At 38.6% G+C, this 22,335-nt stretch overlaps 1 protein-coding gene across 1 annotated transcript in view; it reads left to right on the plus strand.

Annotated features, from left to right (window-relative positions):
- TAPT1 (transmembrane anterior posterior transformation 1) overlaps window positions 1-22,335 on the plus strand; it is a 64,944-nt gene that overhangs the window by 34,243 nt on the left and 8,366 nt on the right. The window contains exons 4-12 of the mRNA XM_027103294.1: window positions 3,407-3,569; window positions 5,981-6,116; window positions 7,668-7,765; window positions 7,945-8,014; window positions 13,931-14,011; window positions 16,400-16,509; window positions 17,933-17,992; window positions 18,365-18,433; window positions 22,199-22,275. Of these exons, the coding sequence (XP_026959095.1) occupies window positions 3,407-3,569; window positions 5,981-6,116; window positions 7,668-7,765; window positions 7,945-8,014; window positions 13,931-14,011; window positions 16,400-16,509; window positions 17,933-17,992; window positions 18,365-18,433; window positions 22,199-22,275 (864 nt within the window). The remainder of the gene's footprint in view (window positions 1-3,406; window positions 3,570-5,980; window positions 6,117-7,667; window positions 7,766-7,944; window positions 8,015-13,930; window positions 14,012-16,399; window positions 16,510-17,932; window positions 17,993-18,364; window positions 18,434-22,198; window positions 22,276-22,335) is intronic.

Raw genomic sequence — 22,335 nt, forward strand, 5'->3', positions numbered from 1 at the left:
CATATGAGATGACAGTACAGTGATAAATTATACAGTATTAAATTATGCTGAAAGATAAAAGATACTGAGTTGCTGATTCCTGTAAGTTTAAAAGTTCTTTTAAAGAAAAGTCTGGGACGGTAGATGGGAGTGAGAACATGCCTTCTGGAGCCAGATGCAGAGGGTCAGATCCCTGGTCCCCCACATCTGATTCCTGACCATGCAGCTGCAGGCACGTTCTTGATACTCTTTGCGTCATCTGTGAAATTGGGATGGTGATGTACCTTCCTCATAGGATCTCATAGGGTTGTCGTGGAAACTAGAACAGATACGTGCCAAGTGCCTAGAATGGTGCCTGCCTCATAGGACCTGTGGATTGTAGCATAAGGTGTTTCTTCAACTCTTCCGCCATTTTTACAGCCTGGTTTAATCCTAAGCAAAAGAAAGTTAAATTAAAGTTGTTTATTTAAAATTTAAAAATTTAAATTTATTATCATCTTGGTTTAAAATGTGTGGTATTACGTTATTTGGGGAGACAGCTTTCCAATGTTTAGTAGCTAATTTCTAACAATGACTTGTATCGAATATAATATTCTTCCTTAGATATACTAACACACTGTTCCTTTGTTGCAAATGTTTATGAAGAAACAAAATTGGACAGATAGGTATTAAAAATCCTTTTATCTCTTAAATAAAGTGCTTTGACTGAGATCACTTAACTAAGTAGATGCCAATCTAGTACCAAAATCTCTAAGTATAGATTTCTACTTTAATTAGTTATCTAAATCTTTTTGGTAATTAATGCAAATTCATTAATACCACCCTACTTTTCGTTCCTATCGTTTTCTTTAGTTCATAAAACATGACCTCTAGTTCTTAAACACAAAGGCCCCCGACTGTGGGTGATTTGTGCTTTTCAGCATATGCTCAGCTGTGCCAGCACTTCTGAGGGGGAGGTGGGTGTGTGCTCCTGGCTGATGCTTCGGGTTGACGCTGGCCATCCAGGGGAGACAGGCACACGGGCCAGGCGCCCAAGAGTGTTCAGAATGTCTCCTCTTCTCATTGTTTGACTTAAAAATATGTTTACCTCCAGCTCTTGCCAAATATACCGCTTCCATTTTTTATCTTGGGGTCCAGCAGCGAATTACCTCGATATTTGAACAGCCGTTGGCAGAGTTCTGTGTTCTGGGCTAGGGGTTTGGATATGGGAAACACAGCTCACTCTGGATTTCATGAGGAGAAAAGGTCCAGAGTCTACAGAGAGAGAGAGGAACAGTACTGGAGACAGAAAGGGACAGAAAAATGATGATAGACATTGATCAGCTTTGTCCTTGAGGCAGTTTTTCCCAAGATTTCAACTTCAACTACTAAGAATAACTTCCCTCGGCTTGTGCCGTGGTGGTATGACTTGGACACGTGGCGTGACTTGGACTATTCTGACCCGTCTCTCCATCTAGCTCGTTGGTTCAGCCCAGTGTCTTCTCATCCTCTGCTAGCCCTCCCTGGACCCAGTCTTCTCAGAATTTGTCTCTTTTCAGGATTTTTGCAGATTTCCTATTCTCTCTGTGAAGAGGTCAAATTCACACCTGACTGAAAACCTCTGCATACTACAGTGTAGTACGCAGTGCAGTGTGTATTGTAGAAAACAAGTGTGAGGTTCTGTAGCACATCTGGCAGAATTGGCATCGCATGCCTCGCTGTTATCTTATAGACCAGCGTTCTGGGTGGCAGTTACGGGTTCCTTGTTGAGCCCTACAAGGATCTTTGGAAGAAAAGAGCCCCCGATCTGAATGTGGACAAGGGCTAGGAAGGAGCTCCAGAGAGAATAGGTAGCCAGGAAATACCAAGTAAGTAGAGAGCTCAGGATGCCAATAGGCCGCTGGAAAGGGAGCTCACCCCTTAGGTAGGTCCTAAAGTGTTGTCACAACGGGCAGAAATGAAAAGACTCTGGAGCTCCTAATGCCAGTCTTCAGGCTTTTTATTGATTGTATGATACATATGTAAAAGCTGCCAAAGCAGGAGACTGAGCATTTTCTATCTTGAGGAATCAGCCTGTAGTTGACTTAGAGAAAACACCTTTCCCATTCTTGTCACGGGAATTTTACGTTCAGTGAAAGAAGTCTTAAATTTCTTCTTTTCTAATGTATGTTTTTGCTGTGTCTTAGGAAGACATTTCCATTCACAATTTAGGTTTAGCTCCTTATACTCTGATCTCAAAAGTAAGGAATGATTCTGCTTGTATTAATTAGGAAAAAACCACAGTTGACACTTGAGCGACTGGGGGTTAGGGCACCAACCCTGTGCTCAATAGCCAGCCCTCCGTATACACGATCCCTCCGTGTCCGAGATTCCTCTGTATCCATGGTTCCTCATCCATGGACTCAACCAATCGCAGAGCACGTAGTACTGAAGTACATATTTATTGAAAAAAATCCACATATAAGTGGACCCGTGCAGTTCAAACCCATGTTGTTTAAGGAGCAACTGTATTTTCGACTCATGTCATAGATGGCTAACTTTTGTAATATAAAAGCTGTCCTACAAACCAGTAAGAGAAAGATGCGGGGAGAGAATTCACACTCAGTATAAATAACTTAAATATACAAAGAAGATGTCAGTCTCCTAATGGGAGAAATTAACATTGAAACTACTAGATTCAATTTTTCACCAGTGGCATTGGCAGAGATCCCAAAGTTGATCAAATGCTAATTGATGCACGTGGGCTTACAGGTGTCTAGTGCAAGTGTAAATTGGTACAACCCTTGCAGAGGGCAGCGCAGCTGCTATTATCAAAATGTCAAGTGAACATAACCCTGAGATTCCAGTTTTAGGACTTTATCCTATAGATTCACTTTCACTGACATGGCATGACATGTACATTGCATCATGGTTTATAGTTGCAGAAGGCTGGAAATCTGTCAATGATATGTTACATAAATTATGATACATCCACACAGTGGGGCACTGCACTGTCATGTAAATATGAATTCCTTATGAACTGATATGGAAAAATCTGTTACGCTGTTAAATAAAAAGTGCAAAGTGCAGAACACCATGCGTACACTGCGTAAGAAGGGCTGAGCCAGTGGGGCTCCAGGGCTTCCCGGTGAGGTGGGAGGCTTGTGTCTTCTTCGTGGAAATCCATTGCTTCCAGGCACTCTATCAGCAGCCGCCTGCCTTCGGTGTTCACTTGTTTAGGTTCCCCACTTCTAGCAGTAATTCTGGTTTAATATTTTATATTCTCTCCTTGGGCAGAAAATTTCATACTGTTGAGTAGTCAGCATAACTTTCCTTGTTAGTTTGAAATTTTTGAAAGATCAACCTAAGTCCCATTACCTTTGTTTGCCACTGTATGTCCAGTAAAGATTATTTATTCAGGGACACAGAAGGTAAAACTCATATTTTCATTACTTCTCATATATTTCAGGGACAGACGTTTGCTTCAGCCTGCCCAGGTGTGTGACATCTTGAAGGGTGTCATTTTGGTCATCTGCTATTTTATGATGCACTATGTGGACTACTCCATGATGTATCACCTGATAAGGGGCCAGTCCGTCATCAAGCTCTACATCATCTACAATATGCTCGAGGTGAGTCTGGGCCCTCATTTACCCTCCAGGCAGTCCAGCGCCCCAGCCTGCACAGGCCTGGCCGGTGGCACACGGCTCCAAGCCTTCCAACACAGAACACTTTCCTGCAGGCTCTGGTAATGGTGCTTCTGGCCTCCAGTGTTCATCCGGTCGTTGGCGACCTTGTTAAAATGCACATTCTGATTTAGTAGGTCTGGGCTGGCACTGGAGAATCTGTCTTTCTAACAAGATGGTGCTTGTGCTACCGATCCTGGGACACACTGAGGGTAGCAGGTCCTCAGGGCACAAAGTGTCCTCAAGTAGGGAAGAGGGGCACCTGCTGCCTAGACATTTCTGAGTCAGTGCTCCCTTGAGAATGTAAACTGTCAAATGGTAGAGAAATTTATTTTGCAAATTCATTGGAAACCTATGTATACTTTTTGCTAGAATTTTTAAATTTATGAAGATACTTTTAGGGTTATGTGTATGTTGGCTATAGTAGATTTATATTTTAAGTTGCTTTTGAATTTTCACACCAAGCAAGTAAACAATTTCCCGATTTCTCTAAGTACTTAACATTTTGAATACAATATGTCTTCCAAGTACGCTTTAAAACAGTCATCATATGAAAATCTGCATTTACGTAAATTAACAGTTACACAAAGCAAAGAAAAACATGCTTTGCTTTATAGGCAGAAACTTAATAAGTCAGATAGATAGTAAGCCAACCTGGGTTATATAATTAACCTCTGAGACTCAACTTGCACTTTCCTATACTGCTCTTTGGGGACACAAGTAAGGTCTACCTGTCTTTTCAATTAATCACAGACGGGCTTGTCCTGGCGTAGACACGTGGGGTGGTGTGGAGGCTGCTGGCCTTTCTGCCCTGAAGCTGCGCTGCCTGGGCAGCTGGGGGCTTTCCATCTCTTAGTAGAAGCCGCAGAACTCTAGCCGTCCTGGTTAGTCCTTAATACATTGACTGGGATGATTTAAAAACCACACCCCAGCTTCCTGGTTGTAGGCTCGTTGCCGTACACTTGCTTTGCCCTGTTAAGTGTGGGTGTGGTTTGTGAAGCAGAGTAGCCATCCTGCTCTCGCCTCCCTCCCACAGAAGGAAAAGCCCAGGCCTCCTTTCTTCCCCGGCCGCGTGGGTGGCTCTCCGTGCCAGCACCCCACTAATCTCCTCCATGCCTTCCCTCCAGGGGATTGCAGGTTACCAGGCATCTCCCTATTCCCAAACTTAAGGCAGACGCCGCCTGATTTACACAGCCCTCTACAAGGTGGTGGTATTACTGTTACTAGGAAACAGGGCAAGCAGAAGGATCCATGAATTGCTGATCGAAGTGGCTTAAGTACTGATTCACTTTGTAGACTAGAGTTGATGAGTGGTTTCAGCATAGTGTAGAAGAGTCCAGGCTCTGGTATAGAGATAACTACCTCCAATCCTGGTTATCCTGCACATGGCCACCGGTTGCTGAATGACTCTAACCTTCAGCTTCTCATCTGTGAAGTGGAGATACTAGGGGAATTACCAGGAGTACATGAGACAGCCCATAGAGGGGCTTAGCACAGACCAGGCATGTGGTAGGAGCTCCCTAAATGGTAGCAATTTATCCCTTCGTTCGGCAAATATTCAACCAACACTCCCTACATGCCAAGATCCCAAAGATCCAGAGATGAACAAAGCCTAATCCCCTGGAGCTTGTATTCTACAGGTGGGAGAGAGGCAGTAAACAAGGAGGTATTTGGAAATAATGGATAACCGTGATGAAGAAGAACACGGTAATAGTTAGAGCCCACGGGAGTAATAGTTAGAGCCCACGGGAACCACAAAGGACTGGATGGTCTGGGAAGGTCCTGTCTTAGAATGTGACTGAATCCTGATAAGCCCTTCTGTTTTCTTTTTTTATGTGCTTCTCTTTATTTATCATACTGTATTCATGGAGATCAGAACTTGAAAATATCTTTAGGAAGCAAATCTGCTTATTATATTCTTATATAATAAACCTCAAACAAATTACAGCTATTGTTATTTACTGCTTTAGGTGTGAGTAGAGTGGGTCAAATGATATATTTGTCCTAAAGGATTTAAGTTTGAATCCTGAATTTGAGTTCAGAGTTTTAAAACCAGAGGAACTGTGATTTTGATGTATCCTCTCCCTTTTATTTTTGCTACTAAAACTTTTCTTGTTACAAACAGAGTTTACTAGACAAAGTCTAATTCAGGTAATACAAAACTTGAGCACTCATTGTGTGTCAGAGAATAAGGAAACGTAAGTGAAGAAGTAAATAAAGATCCTGCTCTCTTTTGGAGCCTAGCTTCTAGTAGGATTTAAAAAGTGAGATTTCCAGTATTTGAGTTCACCTCTGAATTTTAGTAACATATTCAAATGGAATATTGAGAAACACCTTAACAAAATTTTTCTCTTTAGGTAGCAGATCGTCTGTTTTCATCATTTGGACAAGATATATTAGATGCTCTCTATTGGACAGCAACAGAGCCCAAAGAAAGAAAAAGAGCCCACATCGGGGTGATTCCTCACTTTTTCATGGCCGTTCTCTATGTCTGTATCCTTTTAGACTTCTCGGAAATTCCAACCATCAATGCATATTTTACATTATTCTATTTGGTTAGCTGTTTCTCAGATTTATAGATGTGTGTGTGTGTCCATATCCTGAAGACTAATGTGAACCCTCTGCTTTCTTTTGAGAAATTGCTTATAATAGTACAGTTGACCCTTGAACAACACAGGGGCTAATTCAAGTATAACTTACAATTAGCCCTGTGTATCCAAGGATTCAAGCAACCACGGACCATTCAATAGTGTAGTATTTACTATTGAAAAATATATGCGTATAAATGGACTCATGCGTTTCAAACCCATGTTGTTCAAGGGTCAACTGGATTGTAAATTAATTTAAAGGGTCTCATGTGTACATGACCCTTTGAACTGCTAGAAAATAGTTCTGTTCTCAGTGTAACTGATTATAAGGAAGAATTTTAGAATAAAGGGATAGTATGTTTATACATATTTTAGATTTATATAGATCTATATAACTTTTTCATACATATATTAGAATTTTTTTGAAGTTATCTTTAAACCTATGAATTCTTTGTTTTAACCTTCAACTTAAAATGTATACAATTCATCTAGAAATAAAATCTGAAATTGGTTAGGGAGGAATTTTTGAGCTTTTATTTCTCCCTCCTTCATCTCCTGAAAGCTTTTCTTTTGGAGAGTGAATACTTTACTGTATAGCACAGTGTGCACGTGTGTGTATGTATATTTACACACACATGCATACCTACACTTAAGGTCCATATGGGATCAGGACTCATTCAAAGGAATGTGTCGTGTGATTTTTTTTTTCTGTACTGTCTCTGAAAGAACAATGCTTGAAAGAATTGGATTAATATTTGGGAAGTTAAAGGACTATGTAGGAAAAATTTCTGTGGAGAGTAAAAACTTGTTCCAAGTATAATGAAGTAAAAAGTTGCTGTTCTAATTTAAATAAACTATTCCATATGTAATATGGGTATAATTCTGCAGCTTGTGGATGTCTTCAAAAATGACATTTGAGGAAGAATCTTAATTATCAGACATTTCTTATTGTCTTATATTCCCCGCCCCCTGCAGAACCAGAGAGGAAAATCAGTTCCAGACTAACTTTTACTTTGTGTTCTCTTCTATTTTAGAATGCGAATTATCTTAATTCACAATGTATATATCTAGGTCTCTTCTTTCAGTATTTACCGTAGTTTATTCCATTTATTTAATAAACTTTTCTGAGATCCTATTTCCCAAGCATTGTACCAAATGCCAAAGATCCAGAAAGAACAAGACAACTGTTTTCCAGGACTCAACAGTCTAAATGACTGGATTCATTTCTGCTTTTGTTTTGTTTCATATGAGTTGCATACATCTTATCCCATCAAATTTATATCAACTATATCTAATAGGGGAATTACAAGGATAATAAAATACTTACATAAGACTTGATTTAGAAAGCATAGTCATCTTTTTTCCCCATTATAAACTTGCAAGATTTTATAGCATTATCTGTTAATATAAACTGAAAACAGACTTAAGTTTTTTCCTTGACATCACTTACTGCTAGTTTTGCATGCGATCCTTATAATGGTTCAGGCAACAACTCTCAACGTGGCTTTTAACTCACACAACAAGTCCCTGCTTACTATTATGATGTCTAATAATGTAAGTATGAGATTTTATTTTACATTTTTGAGGTTGTATGGTACTTTAACAGTAGTATTCTGAATGGGAAAAATTATTTTTTCTAAATGTTATTTATTCCCTGAGAAGTTTTATATGTAGCATGCCCATTTTTAAAACTGTGTTAATGATGAAGATGATATTTGTGTTTACTATTTCAGTTTGTTGAAATTAAAGGAAGTGTTTTCAAGAAGTTTGAAAAGAACAATCTTTTTCAAATGTCAAATAGCGGTATGTACAATCAGATTCTACTTGCAGCTTTATGCAGTATTATTTTGTAACTCATTCTGGAACTCTAATGTCACGATTCCTATGGGCCACTGTTTTCTTTGACTTAAGCTGTGCTTGCTTTTATTCTCCCAACATCTTTACTAAGTATTTTTTTTTATTATTTTGGTTATTGTAATCTCAGGATGTTTAAGATAGTAAAAAATTACAGGTATTTGTATCTCACCTTACCATACTTTCAGAAGCTTCTCATTGATCCAGAAATTTCTTAGGAGCAGCTGATATTATTCCATTTTACAGATGTGAAAGTTGAAACAGAGAGTAATTTGACTTCCCTAAGGTCACTCACTTAGCTACTAAGAGAATTTTGGTGATAAACCTCAGATTGGCTCTTAGTTCTAGGCCTTTTCAGTTGTGCCTTACCGCCTCCTTTCTAATTCTAAGATGTGTGAGGGCACAAAATTCATCCCCAGAAACCTTATCTTACATAGTTAGGATAATCATAGCAGCACAGTGTCTTGGTTCTCAAGGTGTGGCCCATGGAACACTGGAGGGGAGTCCCAAGACCCTTCCAGGGAGTCTGCAAAGTCAAAACTGTTTTCATAAGAATATGAAGACATTACTTATCTCTTTCACCATGTTGCCATTTGCACTATGGTGGAAAACAGGGGTGAAAAAGCCAGTGAGAGATCACCACGCGCCCACTGGAATGGCTGGTCCTGTGGCTGCCAGTGTGTGTCAGTGACGCTGGGGAGTGCCCCGCACTGATGGTGGATGTGAATTGCTGCAGCTGCTCTGGGAAACCTTTTGGCGGTTTCTTACACAGTTACACATTGACCTACCCTATCACTCACCAGCGGGAACACAGTTTCACAAAAGGACTTGTACTTGTAAAGAATTGTAATGGCAGCTTTATTCATAGCCCGAAACTGGGAACAGCCCAAATCCTCCCATTAAGAAGAGAGCAGATAAATAAATTTTGGTATATCTACACTGTGGGACACTATTCAGCAGTTAGAGAGAACTACGTATATTCAGCTACATGGATGAATCTCAAAAGCCTCATGCTGAGTGAAAAGAGGCCAGACACAAATAAGTACCTACTGTGTGATTTCATACTTATGAGGTTTATGATCAGATAAAATTAATTTATGATGATAGAAATAAAAGAGTGATTACTTACTGGCGGTGGGGTTGACTGGGAAGGGAGCAAGGAAACTTACTGTAGTGATGGAGCTGTTTATATTTTAGTGATGGGAATGGTGGCATAGCTTATGCATTCATCAAAACTCAATCAAATTGTACACTTAAAAGTAAAATTTCACTATACATAAATTTTGCTGTACGTATATTAGACAAGGAAAGTAATGGCATATGAATATATTAAAGCAAAGGAGTGTTTAGAATTATAGGAGATTTGATAGCTAGGCAAGGAACAGAAAGAACTAATGAAAAACTTTAGATAATTCTGTGGAGCAGTGATAGACCTTAGATCTCAGAGCTCTGAAGGGCAGTTGGCATGGTGTCGTTCTGTGCAGTAATATTCTTTCAAACGTGTGCTGCCAAGCTCTTTACGTTTGAAATGTAAGAGGAGGGGAGGGATAGGAGGGAAGGGGCATGCTCTTCTCAGCTTCAGGAGTTAACTCTAGAATATATTGCTTCAACTATAAGAATTTCACTTGTAGCAGAAATCATATTATTTGTATTTAAATTAATAACCTGGTTTGAGTAGGCATTCTTTGTAGAGTTTTAAACTAGACATGCAGATCTTTAAGTTATAAGGGTTTTCAGTCTTTATGTATCGTGAGGAGGAGATTGTGAACGATTTTCAACCTTATCGCCAGTATGTTGATATAATTAATATCCCTTTTTCCTTTCTTTTATAAACAAGTCCCCCAAATTTTAATCTCTTAGCTTAGAAAGATAAGGAATTCAATATTTCAGCTCTAAGAAAACTGAAAACAGTAGCATATTAATAAAGCAATGCATGTGAGTCTATAAGGAATTCAGAAGTATATTTTGGCTTAAAATGGTTAGTCATCAGCATGAAAAGTTTTGCTTTTTGTTAGAGGTAAAATAATTCACGTTACAATGCAGGGTGATCTGCGTTGTACCCACTTCTGTCTCCCTTCAAGTTTTATAAGAAATTAATTTTACCTAAGGTAGAATTTTAAAACCTGTTCCCAGGTAAGAAAAAGAAAAATCTGTCGGAGACAATTTCGCTGATGTTGCAGGCGGTGCTCAGATATTAAAGGAATAGGTAAGGAGTCACTAACGCCTGCCTTTCACGTGGTGACTGAGTTTATTGCCTCCTCCACGTGCATTAGCATCTATGAAATGAGAGCCAGTCCACAGGATGCTGCCGGTCACACACCAGCTATTTCTTCCCTGTGAATTTCCCTGGGAAACTGAGCTGCCATGTACATGGGATCAAATTTAGTACCTCATGCTAGTTTAATGTTGAAAACTTGGTTTGGAAATTTTAGAGTGACTTTATCCCTTTCAGTTTCTTGCCTGACTGTACATTGTCTTTAGGGGAATTACCTGAGGACACACGAAATAGAGTTTAGTTAATAAAACCCAACTTTTACCATTTTGTCCTTTCTTCCACATCATGTCGTATGCCCCAGCTGAGTATGGAACCTAGACCTTTCTGACCTGGGTTCTTAAAATGAAATGTTTTACATAGCTGTTAACCCACTGACAATGTGAACTGTACGTTCAGAAAGATCCTGCAGGAGTTAACATTGGTCTGAAGTAAGGTTCCAGCTCAGGGTGATTCTGTTTAACTCTCTTAACATAAGCCTGAGTACCTGCATTAATTTGAAAGACTGTTGGAAATAAAAGAGTCACTCATTGCACATTTAAATTGTGACTGTAAATATGTTAAATATCCCTGTTAGTGGTGACTTAGAAGAGGAAAAAGGAGCTTAATAATTTGAATATCAGAAATATTCTTAAAGCATTAATCACCCGTGTTTTTAAGCTCATTAATAAAGATTAAGAGAAAACATTCCCATTTTGGTAGGAGTTCCACTTTTTGACTAATGCGAGTTCAATCCAAGTCAAAACTGTGTTCTGAAGATGAGATATGATGTAAATACGTTGTGGATTGCATTATTAATATTGTAAATAGATAAATCATTCAATCAGCAACATATTTACATCTTATCGTTATCAGAATCTATTCTAAAAAATGTTACTACTTTATGTAAGATTTTATTTTATTGCAGAGGAACTGTGTGAGAATTTCGGTATACTTTAGTGATGCTCAAATTTTAAAAGTCAAATCTCTGTAAATTATTTAAATGTACAAAAAACAAAGTTGTGAAAGTACAAGAATGAAACATAGTGGGATTTTTTAATAGCCACATAGCAGCCTCATTTTCATAGTTAGATTGATAAATGAGTGCTTTTTTTATTGTGTTTTTAATCTTCAAACTTACCACCTTTCACGTCCCTCATAGTGTAAAATTGCATTTATCTACCAGAATTTATCAATTTTTATTAATCTCTACAGTATTTTGAAATAGTCTGCTTTTCTAAAATCTATTTGACCTTAAATATCCCCCTAATAAAATGGAGTTTTGGGCTTCCCTGGTGGCGCAGTGGTTGAGAGTCCGCCTGCCGATGCAGGGGACACAGGTTCGTGCCCCGGTCTGGGAAGATCCCACATGCTGTGGAGCGGCTAGGCCCGTGAGCCATGGCCGCTGAGCCTGCGCATCCGGAGCCTGTGCTCCGCAATGGGAGAGGCCACAGCAGTGAGAGGCCCGCATAACGCAAAAAAAAAAAAATGGAGTTTTTCCCCTTTTATCAGTATTCTTACAATTGAAATGATTATAGGTTTCCTCTGTGCCGGCAGCTACCATGTGTCCAAGAATCAGATATGATTAATTTAAGCACTGCTCTTGTTTTTGTTTTATTATATGAGACTTCATAAAAATTTTGTTGGATTATCACAAATACTATTTTAAATTTCACAAGGCAGTTTCTTTCCAGGTAATTCTGCAGTGAACCAAGTCAGTATCATGGAAAGTGGAAAGGTCAGAAATAAGTACACTTCTTTGCTAAATTTGTTAATGGAAATTAGAAATCCAAAGGGCTTAGCACACATATAGATGCAGCTCTGTGAATAACTGTACAGAATTCCAACTGAAAGTACATGAACAAATTTAATTAGTCCCATAAATTAAGTCCCACAGTTAACTACACATAAGTAGCAGAGAATGCATTTTATTTAGATTATGATGGAAATTATTCTAGGACAGGCTTTTCTCAACTTCTTTTTTTTTTTTTTTTTTTGCGGTACGTGGGCCTCTCACTCTTGTGGCCTCTCCCGTTGCGGAGCACAGGCTCTGGACGCGCAGGCTCAGCGGCCATGGCTCACGGGCCTAGCCGCTCCGCGGCACGTGGGATCTTCCCGGACCGGGGCACGAACCCGTGTCCCCTGCATCGGCAGGCGGACTCTCAACCACTGCGCCACCAGGGAAGCCCTTCTCAGCTTCTTTTAACCTATACTACCGTTTGAAATCACAGAATAAGTTGAAAATGTGATCTAGAACTAGTCACAACATGTGTGCTTTACACTCCAGAGTGTGCTTCCTTGCAATTCTGCTGTGCCCTTCGAGGGGGCACGCCTGTGCTCTTCACCTGGAGACTCACTGTGCTGTGAGCTTATACCCCAAAACATGGCATTTCGTAAGAAATAACGCTATGGATTCATAATAGAACAGCAAATTGTGACCCCTAGCCTTTGAAGAAGTAAAGGTACAGCTCAGACTCCTCACAAATAGGGGCTAGGAGCCAAGCTACCCTAGAAAAGAGGTACTGCTACTAACTAGAGAGAGTTCAGGAATTTAGGGAAGAAGACACATGGAAAACGCCAGCTCACTTACAGAGGCCAAGGTTTAGCTGTAGAACAAAAGTCCAAATCATTTGCTGTAGATTGACAGGGTAAGGTGGAAATCAGAAAGGAAGAACAAAGCTGTCCCAGGAAGGACTTCAGAGTGAAACTGAAATGCAGAGGGCTATAGGGGGTCCCACAGTTGAATTCCTGAGATATTAGATTTATTAGGGAAATGACAGATGTGTACAGGCTTTTGAGATGGGCACTACATGCGTGATGGCTTCTAGCCACAGCCCGCCCATTGCATAGACCCAACACGTGGATGTACCAGACTTACCACAGACAGATTTATTTCATTCCATTTTTTGGTTACATAGCATCTTAGACTCTGATAAGAAGATAACAGCTTCAAAAGTGAAATGTGTAAACTAGCCTTTAGCAGGAATTTACTTATTTGCTTTTTTATTAAATTCATTCAGACTAAGCTCAGAATACTTAGTAACTTACGGTAAATATCATGAAACCTAATTTTTTGCTCGTTTTATTCCCCTAAGTTCCACATATATCCCTAGTAATGCTATCGCAATACTAGCACTTTCTTAGCTGAAGGAGTCATCAGGTCGGTACTTGTATGCTTACTATTCACCAGATCGGAAATAGTCTGGGAAGCAGGGGTTTTATGTTACCCAAAGTCTTACATTTTACACTCTTCTATTATTTCTTCTTCTATAAAATGAAAACAGTTTTCTTACGTTCCCAAAGACCACTGGAGCAGTCTGACTCAATATGAGCAGATTGATGGTTTGAATATTTTTTGAAGTCTGTAGAAAACCGAATTTCCATACTAGAATTATGTTGGTGAAAGAAGTAGATGGCCTACCAACGTAGCACCACCCTATATATAATTTTACAGACATTTTATATATTTTTTATAATATATTAATTTTACACACATTTACATATATAATTTCATCATGCTCTGACTAAAAGAAAGTTATTTTAGATACATACTATATAATTGTTATTTATATACAATTTGTTATATATCTACTATTTGTTAAATTTTCTTTCAGATATTAAAGAACGATTTACAAATTATGTGCTTTTGCTAATAGTGTGTCTAAGAAACATGGAACAATTTTCTTGGAATCCAGGTAAGTAACTCTTAACAAATACGGTGCCTTCCAATTTTACTCTTGAACCAAGAATCATTCTCTTCCATGGAATAAAATGAATATTGCAGAAAACTCAAAATTTTTAGCTGTTCAACTCTTTGGGTGTTGGAAATAACCGTTCCAGTAGGACAGATTGAGTGTGCTCTCTGTGGTATGGTGGGAGCCAGACCACGTGCCGTGGTGTTTGGCCCGTCATTTCCTGTGAGCCACACAGCATCTCTATAGAGCTGTGTACCCAGTGGGTGAGTGGACCCTGTCGAGCACTGCAGCTTCCAAGCCTCTTTGCTGATTTTTCTAACTGTAGTGTGCTGTGGTTATCTAAATACAGTCAGATCTTTTTCATTTTACGGGTTCACCAGAAGAACTTTTACTCTTTCCTAAAATTTATCTTTTACTCATTCACTGCCTATGAATTAGCATTTTGAATAAAGATAAATTAAAGAAATATAATGTAAAGCAGTAAACTTTGTTACTTACACTCTCTGAATCAAGGCTGGCAAGGAAGTTGTTGAGATTCCATGAATTTTCATCAGTCATTCAGCCAGCAGACATTCACTAAGTATATGTTATGTGCTGGGCACTGGCACAGGTAAGAAGGACTAAGATGTGCGTAGGAATCACAAGCTAATAGAGGAAATAGATAGGTAATTATAACACAGTCTGGTGGTGCTGAAGTCAGCTTGATGGGAAATGATCAGGTATCTCAAGTAATTTAGAATTTTTTACATCTGACATTTCTGTATAACCTTGTTCTTAAGCATCGAGGTCATGTTTTGCAGTTTAGTACCCCCAATGCCGTGCATGTTACAGGTATTTAATAACTTCTTGTTAGTTTTCAGGTGTGTGTGAAACATCAGAAACAGATGTAAAATGAGATATGTGATCTTGGAAATATATTTCCAGAAGTTATTTTCTTGTAGAAAGCATAAAATCAAATGGTATATCTTAACAGTGGCTTGACGTCTCATCTGAATAGATCCAAAGGCTACTTGACCTGTGGTAGCAAAGCCCCTCCTCCCCCCACCCCACACACCCACGCCTAGATTCTCTGCATAGCTGGATTCTTGCTTTATAACTAAGTCAGCTAACAGGATGTCCATGAGAGGCAGTAACGGGCGAGTGTGGCTGGTCCCAGCAGAGCCCGCGTGGGATCAGCAGTCCCTAAACAGCGGTATTGTTGCGCCCCAGGATAGTAATCCCTAAACCTGCTGACAACTGGATGTTTAAAGTCGTGTTCTCATTTGTACTTGATTTTCAACAAGTTGTCTTAGTTTTCTTTGCGAGTATGATAAGAGGAACACTTCTTTGTTGGTAAATACATCATTCTTTTACTCTTTGTTTTTTATAGGTTTAAAAAAAATTTTTTTTAAACCAAATACCACTTACGGAAGCTTACCCTAAATTCCCAAGATGATGAATAACATAGAAATAGTACAAGCTTTCCTGTATGCCTGGCCCATTGCTATGCACTTTACATCATTGTCTCATTTAATTCTCATAATGGTGAAGTGTGGATACTTTTATCTGGTAGATGAGGAAACTGGAACTTAGGTAATTGCCAGCATCATCTAGCCAGTCAGTGGCAGAGTTTATTGTTGAACGAGGTTCCCTGATTCCCCAAACCTCAACAGGATGTGAAACTCCCTAAGACTGCCTTGTCTTGTCAGCAGGCAGAGCCCCAGCTGTGCTCTTTCCACCCCACCTTCCAGCTGCCCAGGTGCTGGGTTGCTACAGGTCCCTGCCAACAATTCCGATCCTTTTCTTGCTCTGTCCCACTCATATCCTTCTTCAAGGTCTAAGGAGGTTATCTGTTGGCATTTTTTTGTCAGGTACGTGGTGCTGAATTGACATTCTAATAAATATGGTAAAGGTGAGCAAATCTGACAAATAACATCTGTATGACAGTGAAATAAATGATTGATCAGTAACTTTAAGTCTTAGTGATCAAGGAGGGAAAAAAATTTGTTCAGTTGACTTCAGCACATGTCCCTAGTAGTTATTCACTGTCACATTAAGGCAGCCAGAGAGTTTTACAAGGAGCCTGCTTAATTAGCCGTCCCACCAGTCCTCCCGTGCTGTTCTGGAAGGAAGCCAGGGGCTCTGCTCACCACTGTGCCCCCTTCAGTAGGGGTTGGCACAGAGGAAGCACAGAATAAATACTTGTTGAATGCCTTATCCTTTATCTGGATAAAATAGGGCTCTTCTGATAATTAATTGAATGCTGGTTCTCTCTCTATTATCACTTATTGAAAACGTTATAGTTTTGTCCTGTGGAGATTGCAGGTTTCTGTGGTAGCCTGTGATAGGATATTACGGATTCTCTTCATATTAAAAGATTTAATTTCTCTCTTCTCCCCTACTTTATAGATCATCTCTGGGTGTTGTTTCCAGATGTCTGTATGGTGGTTACATCAGAAATCGCTGTGGATATTGTAAAACATGCCTTTATCACAAAGTTCAATGACATTACTGCAGATGTATGTATTTTAATAAGCAATTCAGTGTTTGGTGTTGACTTCTGGTTAATATTATAAAGTTGTAGAAGAGCAAGTTTAAGTTTACTGCATTTATGAAGAAAAATAGAAAAGTACTACTACTTTAAAGTTAGAATTATAATTTTAAATTTCTAAAAATAATTGAACTACTGAAAGTACATTATTTCAATGTTAAACAGTTCTGGTTCCATACATTTGGGTTGAGGTATAGATTGACCAGTCGTTGAGATCAGGGTGTCAGTAACTCAAAACCATTGTAAACTGTTAATAACCATCATAATCTGTCTACTTAAACTGTTTAAAAATCACATTGTTTCTATTTAAAACATTAGATATCAAAACTACTCTCTCTGCCTAGATTGTTTAATATTTTATATTTAAAAATTGATTCTTTTTCTGTGATTATGAATAGGTTTCTGATAAGTCCTAGAAGACAAGAGCCTTATGTTATATTTTTCTAGTGAAAGCATTTGCTGGAAATTTGAGAGATTTGTTTTATCTTATAACCAGGTATTCTATAGAATTTCCAGAAATAGAAATGAGGCTTTAGGCTTGTTGTAAACAAAACGTAGGCAAGTTTTCTAGTGCAGTCCTCATTCCTACCTGAAGCCCAAAATGAACAGTAATTTCACCAGTTATCTAGATTTGGTTTGGTTGTGCTTTGTCTTAACTCTGATGCTTATTATTTCAAAAGGCAAAGACTTAAAATGTAATGCAGTTGCAGCTGCTACAATGTGATGATTGGATTATGGGTTTCTGAATGTTTTAATATACTTGAATAAAATATAATTTTGCACTTTTTTGCATAAACGGTGATAAAGTAATTTTACCCTTTACTCTCTTGGCTTCCTCCAAACAAGAATCCCTTTTCATGGGATCATTTTCTCAGCAACATAAGTCAAAACTAATAGGCTTGATTCTAATACTTCGTGCAGTTTTTAGTGGAATACAAGTGCCTTCATAACTATGTTCTCTAACTCAGCTTTATATCATGTTTAGCATTCATTTTTCTAAGAAGGCATCATTATCATTAGATATACAGTAATAATAATTTTTAAAGTGTTCATTTAATTTAAATTTTCAGAATTATTTCCTGTGCCTTACACTGCTTAAAATATAACCACTCCTCCCCAGATTCTAAACTCTCAGGATCATAATCGTTGAATATTTATCCCTCTTTAAGAGAAACCTTTACAAAGCCTGTGAACTTACCAGTTGGGGGAATTGAGCCTATGTTTTACCCTTATTGTAGGAAAACAAATAAGAGAAAAAACTACCCAGATGTCGCTTAGTTAGTAGCACCTTCTTTCTGGCTAGTTATTGAACGTCTTATCTACAAGGTAAATCTTTCCACGTTGTATGTTTGCACTATATTACTTAATATTTCATTCTTACTTGTCTTTAGGTCTACAGTGAATATAGAGCCAGCCTTGCTTTTGACCTTGTTAGCAGTCGACAGAAAAATGTGAGTATTATATTGAAGACATAGTCTGAAGTTAACTGAACAATGGTTTAATTCAGCATGGGATATTAATTAAGGGAAAGCTAGGTAAACTTCCTACTTATCTCTGTTCTTGACACTAAATGTTTACAAAATAATACTAATATGTAACATTACATAGGGTATGGTTTCTGCAGTGTTGTAACAGTTATGCAACTTTGTATTTTAAACTTCTTATGAACACTTAGATTGCCACATCATTTTACTAAATTACATTATAGGTGCTAGGTTCTCGCTCACCGCCTCACCTGTTTATAACATTTGCTGGTGATGAGTGAATTGCACTTCTAAAATGCTATTTAATCTCGTAAATCCTTTTCTCCTTTCTCTGTCTAGGCATATACTGATTACAGTGATTCCGTGGCACGGAGGATGGGGTTTATTCCTCTCCCACTAGCTGTTTTAGTAAGTCCATACTTCTTTTCCCTTTTTTATGACGAGATGACTGTCATTATAGAATATTAATAAATGGATTATCAATAAGTTTGTTTTAAAAGGACTTGATATAAAAATTAAAGGTACATGACTTAGAAGGAAATTTTGTTTTATAGTATCTTCCTTTTGGATTTTAAGCCATCCAATAGGTAAATGATATTAAGGCTCTATTTTACGTAATGGCTTTCCTGACAAGGAGAATATTCATTTTTGCTTATTCATTTGGCAACGATTTTTCTTTTAGAGTGGAAATACCTAGTGGTTGGCATTGATGTGGCCACTGTAACACATATTGGTGGAAGTATAAGTTGATCCAGCGTTTCTAAAGGGCACTGTGACGGTATTATGCTTTGATGAAGTAATTCCAGTTCTAGGAATTTATCCTAAGAAAATAGTTATAAAAGGCACATGATGATTTATAGGCAAGGTTATGCATTGCAGTGGCATTTATAGTAGTAAAAATTTGGCAACAGATGAAATAGATAAATATGGTATGCACAAATGAAGAAATACTCTGTGTTCGTTATAAGCACTACTTCTTAAATTTTTTCCGAGGTTTTCACAAGGATATTTTCTACTGTTATACACAGGAAATATCATATATATTTTTAAAATAATAGCACTGAAATTTACTAGATCAACCAAAAAAATTAGTCATCCACTTCTGATATTTTAATGAATTGCTCAGAACAGCCTTGCATATAGTTACTATAATATTTAATTAAGGCTGTAATAATGTTAATTAAGAAGATTTGCTGGCTGCACTTATATATGATTATATTCTTTTTTGGGGGGGTTTTGGGGTGTTTTTTTTAAATTTTTGGCTGTGTTGGGTCTTTGTTGCACGCGGGCTTCCTCTAGTTGCAGCAAGTGGGGGCTCTACTCTTAGTTGGGGTGCATGGGCTTCTCACTGCAGTGGCTTGTCTTGTTGCAGAGCATGGGCTCTAGGTGCGTGGGCTTCAGTAGCTGTGGCACACGGGCTTCAGTAGCTGTGGCTCGTGGGCTCTAGAGCGCAGGCTCAGTAGTTGTGGCGCACAGGCTTAGATGCTCTGCGGCATGTGAGATCTTCCCAGACCAGGGCTCGAACCTGTGTCTCCTGCACTAACAGGCAGATTCTTAACCACTGCGCCACCAGGGAAGTCCCTATATTCCTTTTTGGCTACCTATTCTCAATATCAAAACAAATGCCATCTTTTTGTCAAAGGACATCTGAAGTTCTCTTATAATGCAGAGTCCCATAGGAATTAGCTAAGAGAGGTATAAAGAAGTTGTAGATTATACTAACTGTAGTTTTGACCAGCTTGCGTAACTTTTTTTTAGAGGATGGATGATTAATAGATTTAATGTTATTTAAACTTCAGCAGGACTCTTCTAATAACCACATCCTAAATGTTTTCAGTTGTAGTAGGAGCTTGTTTTTATTATGTACTAACTAATTCGACTTTCTTTTGCTTGGGAAAATGAGCTCCTAGAATTTTGGAAAAACAGAAAATTTTTCAAGAGTAAAGTTATTTGTTAAAGGTGTAAGAGATTGATGAAATAGAATTTAAAATTTTTCTACATTTGTTTTCTACAACTGGAAAAAGGATACAACGGTGTGAGAATAAACCTAGGTTGCCTGACTTTTTTTTTTTTTTTTAAGGATTGGTTAAGTGGTTGGATTTAAGTGTGTCCCTGCTTTGCCAAATACTAATTATTTATCTAGTAACTTATTTGCCAGAAAACTCGATTCATAATTAGTATGAATTTTTTAAATTAGTAGATTTTTTAGATTTTTCTTCAGTCTTTGTTTTACTCTTTAAATACGTTTTTATGGTTGTTATACGAAAAGATTTAAGTCTAATTAATAATTGATTAGCAGAACACTTCTGGGAAACCTCCTGTAGTTTCAAAGGGGATTACGTAGTTATGCGAGGATCCCGCAGGTTTTCTTTTGCAGCGCTTTTCTCACAGAGCGCCAGAACGACACCCTAGCTTTGGCAGAAATCTTGGGGCCCTGAAGAATAAGCTGAAGCCTCAGTAACTAAGATAATTCTTTAATTAAGGCCAAGAGTGGCAGTGTTTCCTTGTAAATGTTACCGTTGGTCCTAGAATGAATTCATATCCAAGAAAAGTAAAATAAATCATATGTTAAGGTCTCAAGGAAATTGGACTTGGGACACATGTATCTTAAAGTTACCTAATAATATACTGGGTAAAAATGAAGTCGTTTAAGCCTTGAATGTGATCGTTGGTTTGCCTTTCATATTAATGAATAAAATTCTAGAACCATGTTACTTTCCATCACAAATGTTTGTACGACAGGTCATTTCCCCATTAGAGACTGTGACAGAGATGACGACTTCCATATCTTTCCTCATCGTGAAATTTTATTGAATATATGGCAGTCCATTCTGTCTCTCTCCTCCCAATTGCTCTTTTATTAAAAGCTTTTTTTTTTTGCGGTACGTGGGCCTCTCACCGCCGCGGCCCCTCCCGTTGCGGAGCACAGGCTCCGGGCGCGCAGGCCCACGGGCCCAGCCGCTCCGAGGCATGTGGGATCCTCCCGGACCGGGGCACAAACCCATGTCTCCTGCATCATCAGGCGGACTCTCAACCACTGCGCCACCAGGGAAGCCCTATTAAAAGCATTTTTTAAATGTCATTTAAAATGTATCTTACGGGCTTCCCTGGTGGTGCAGTGGTTGAGAGTCCGCCTGACGATGCAGGGGACATGGGTTCATGCCCCGGTCCGGGAAGATCCCACATGCTGCGGAGCGGCTGGGCCCGTGGGACGTGGCTGATGAGCCTGCGCGTCCGGAGCCTGTGCTCCGCAGCGGGAGAAGCCACAACAGTGAGTGGCCCGCGTACCGCAAAAAAAAAAAAAATGTATCTTACGATATTTATTTAGAGACCCTTCCATTTGATGATAACCTTACTAGATAAGGTCAGTTATTTTCCCTGATTTTCTATTTTCACATAGCAGTCCCCCTATACCCTAATATGTGGGCTCATTATTAAGCTGAACTTATAACGTGTAAACATTTTCCAGCAACAGATCCCACCAGATTTATTCAGCAAACTTCCAAGGATAGTGCTGTTACTCCTATGTTTCTGTGAGATAAGTAAGAAAATAGGTGTTTAATCATAACTATCCAAAGGAGGCAGAACGTTTCTGGCCTTTAAGTAATTAACTTTGTAATAGTATTTAGTTTTTTTAAACAGTACAAACCCCCTAAGGTTCCCTTTTCTCTCTTCCCCTGCAAGTCATTGGGGGTTCGTAGAGAGTCAAAGAAAAAAGGACAGAAACAGCAGGAGCGAGGGAAATGCCCACTAAGTGCTTCTAGTTCTGGTAGGGACACATGCAGCAAGATGAATTCATTTGTATCTTCCAGAATAATTTTTATGTTAAAAGTCAGCTGATTTGCATCTATGTATTAACATACAGGTAAACATGTCATTCATGAGCTAGGTATAGTGTCTGACTTTAGAGTCAGCAGTTGAACATGGCATTAGCCACAGCCGTCCTGCAGTTGTCTAAAGAATCCAAATCTACCACAGAAGCTTTCACAAGCAGCCAGATTCTGATATGAATCAACAAAACTAGAACTGCTTTCTTCAGTTTAGACAAAGGCCACAGGTATGTGCCCAAAGTGTTAAAATCCACATGGAGAAATCTTTATTTAAATATTAACTAATAACTCTGTTTGTATGTTTTGTTTATGTGTTTTGTTGTTTTGGTTTGTTTCTGGCTAGCTCATCAGAGTTGTAACAAGCTCAATTAAAGTGCAAGGAATCCTGTCTTATGCCTGTGTCATACTCTTCTATTTCGGGTAAGATTAACCATTCTTGAATATGCTTTTGGTTATACAGTAAAGTATAAATGCAAGATG

This window comes from Aethalodelphis obliquidens, unplaced genomic scaffold, assembly GCF_003676395.1.
Source record: "Aethalodelphis obliquidens isolate GAN/ISIS:26980383/991018 unplaced genomic scaffold, ASM367639v1 scaffold6, whole genome shotgun sequence".
Taxonomy (NCBI): Eukaryota; Metazoa; Chordata; class Mammalia; order Artiodactyla; family Delphinidae; genus Aethalodelphis; species Aethalodelphis obliquidens.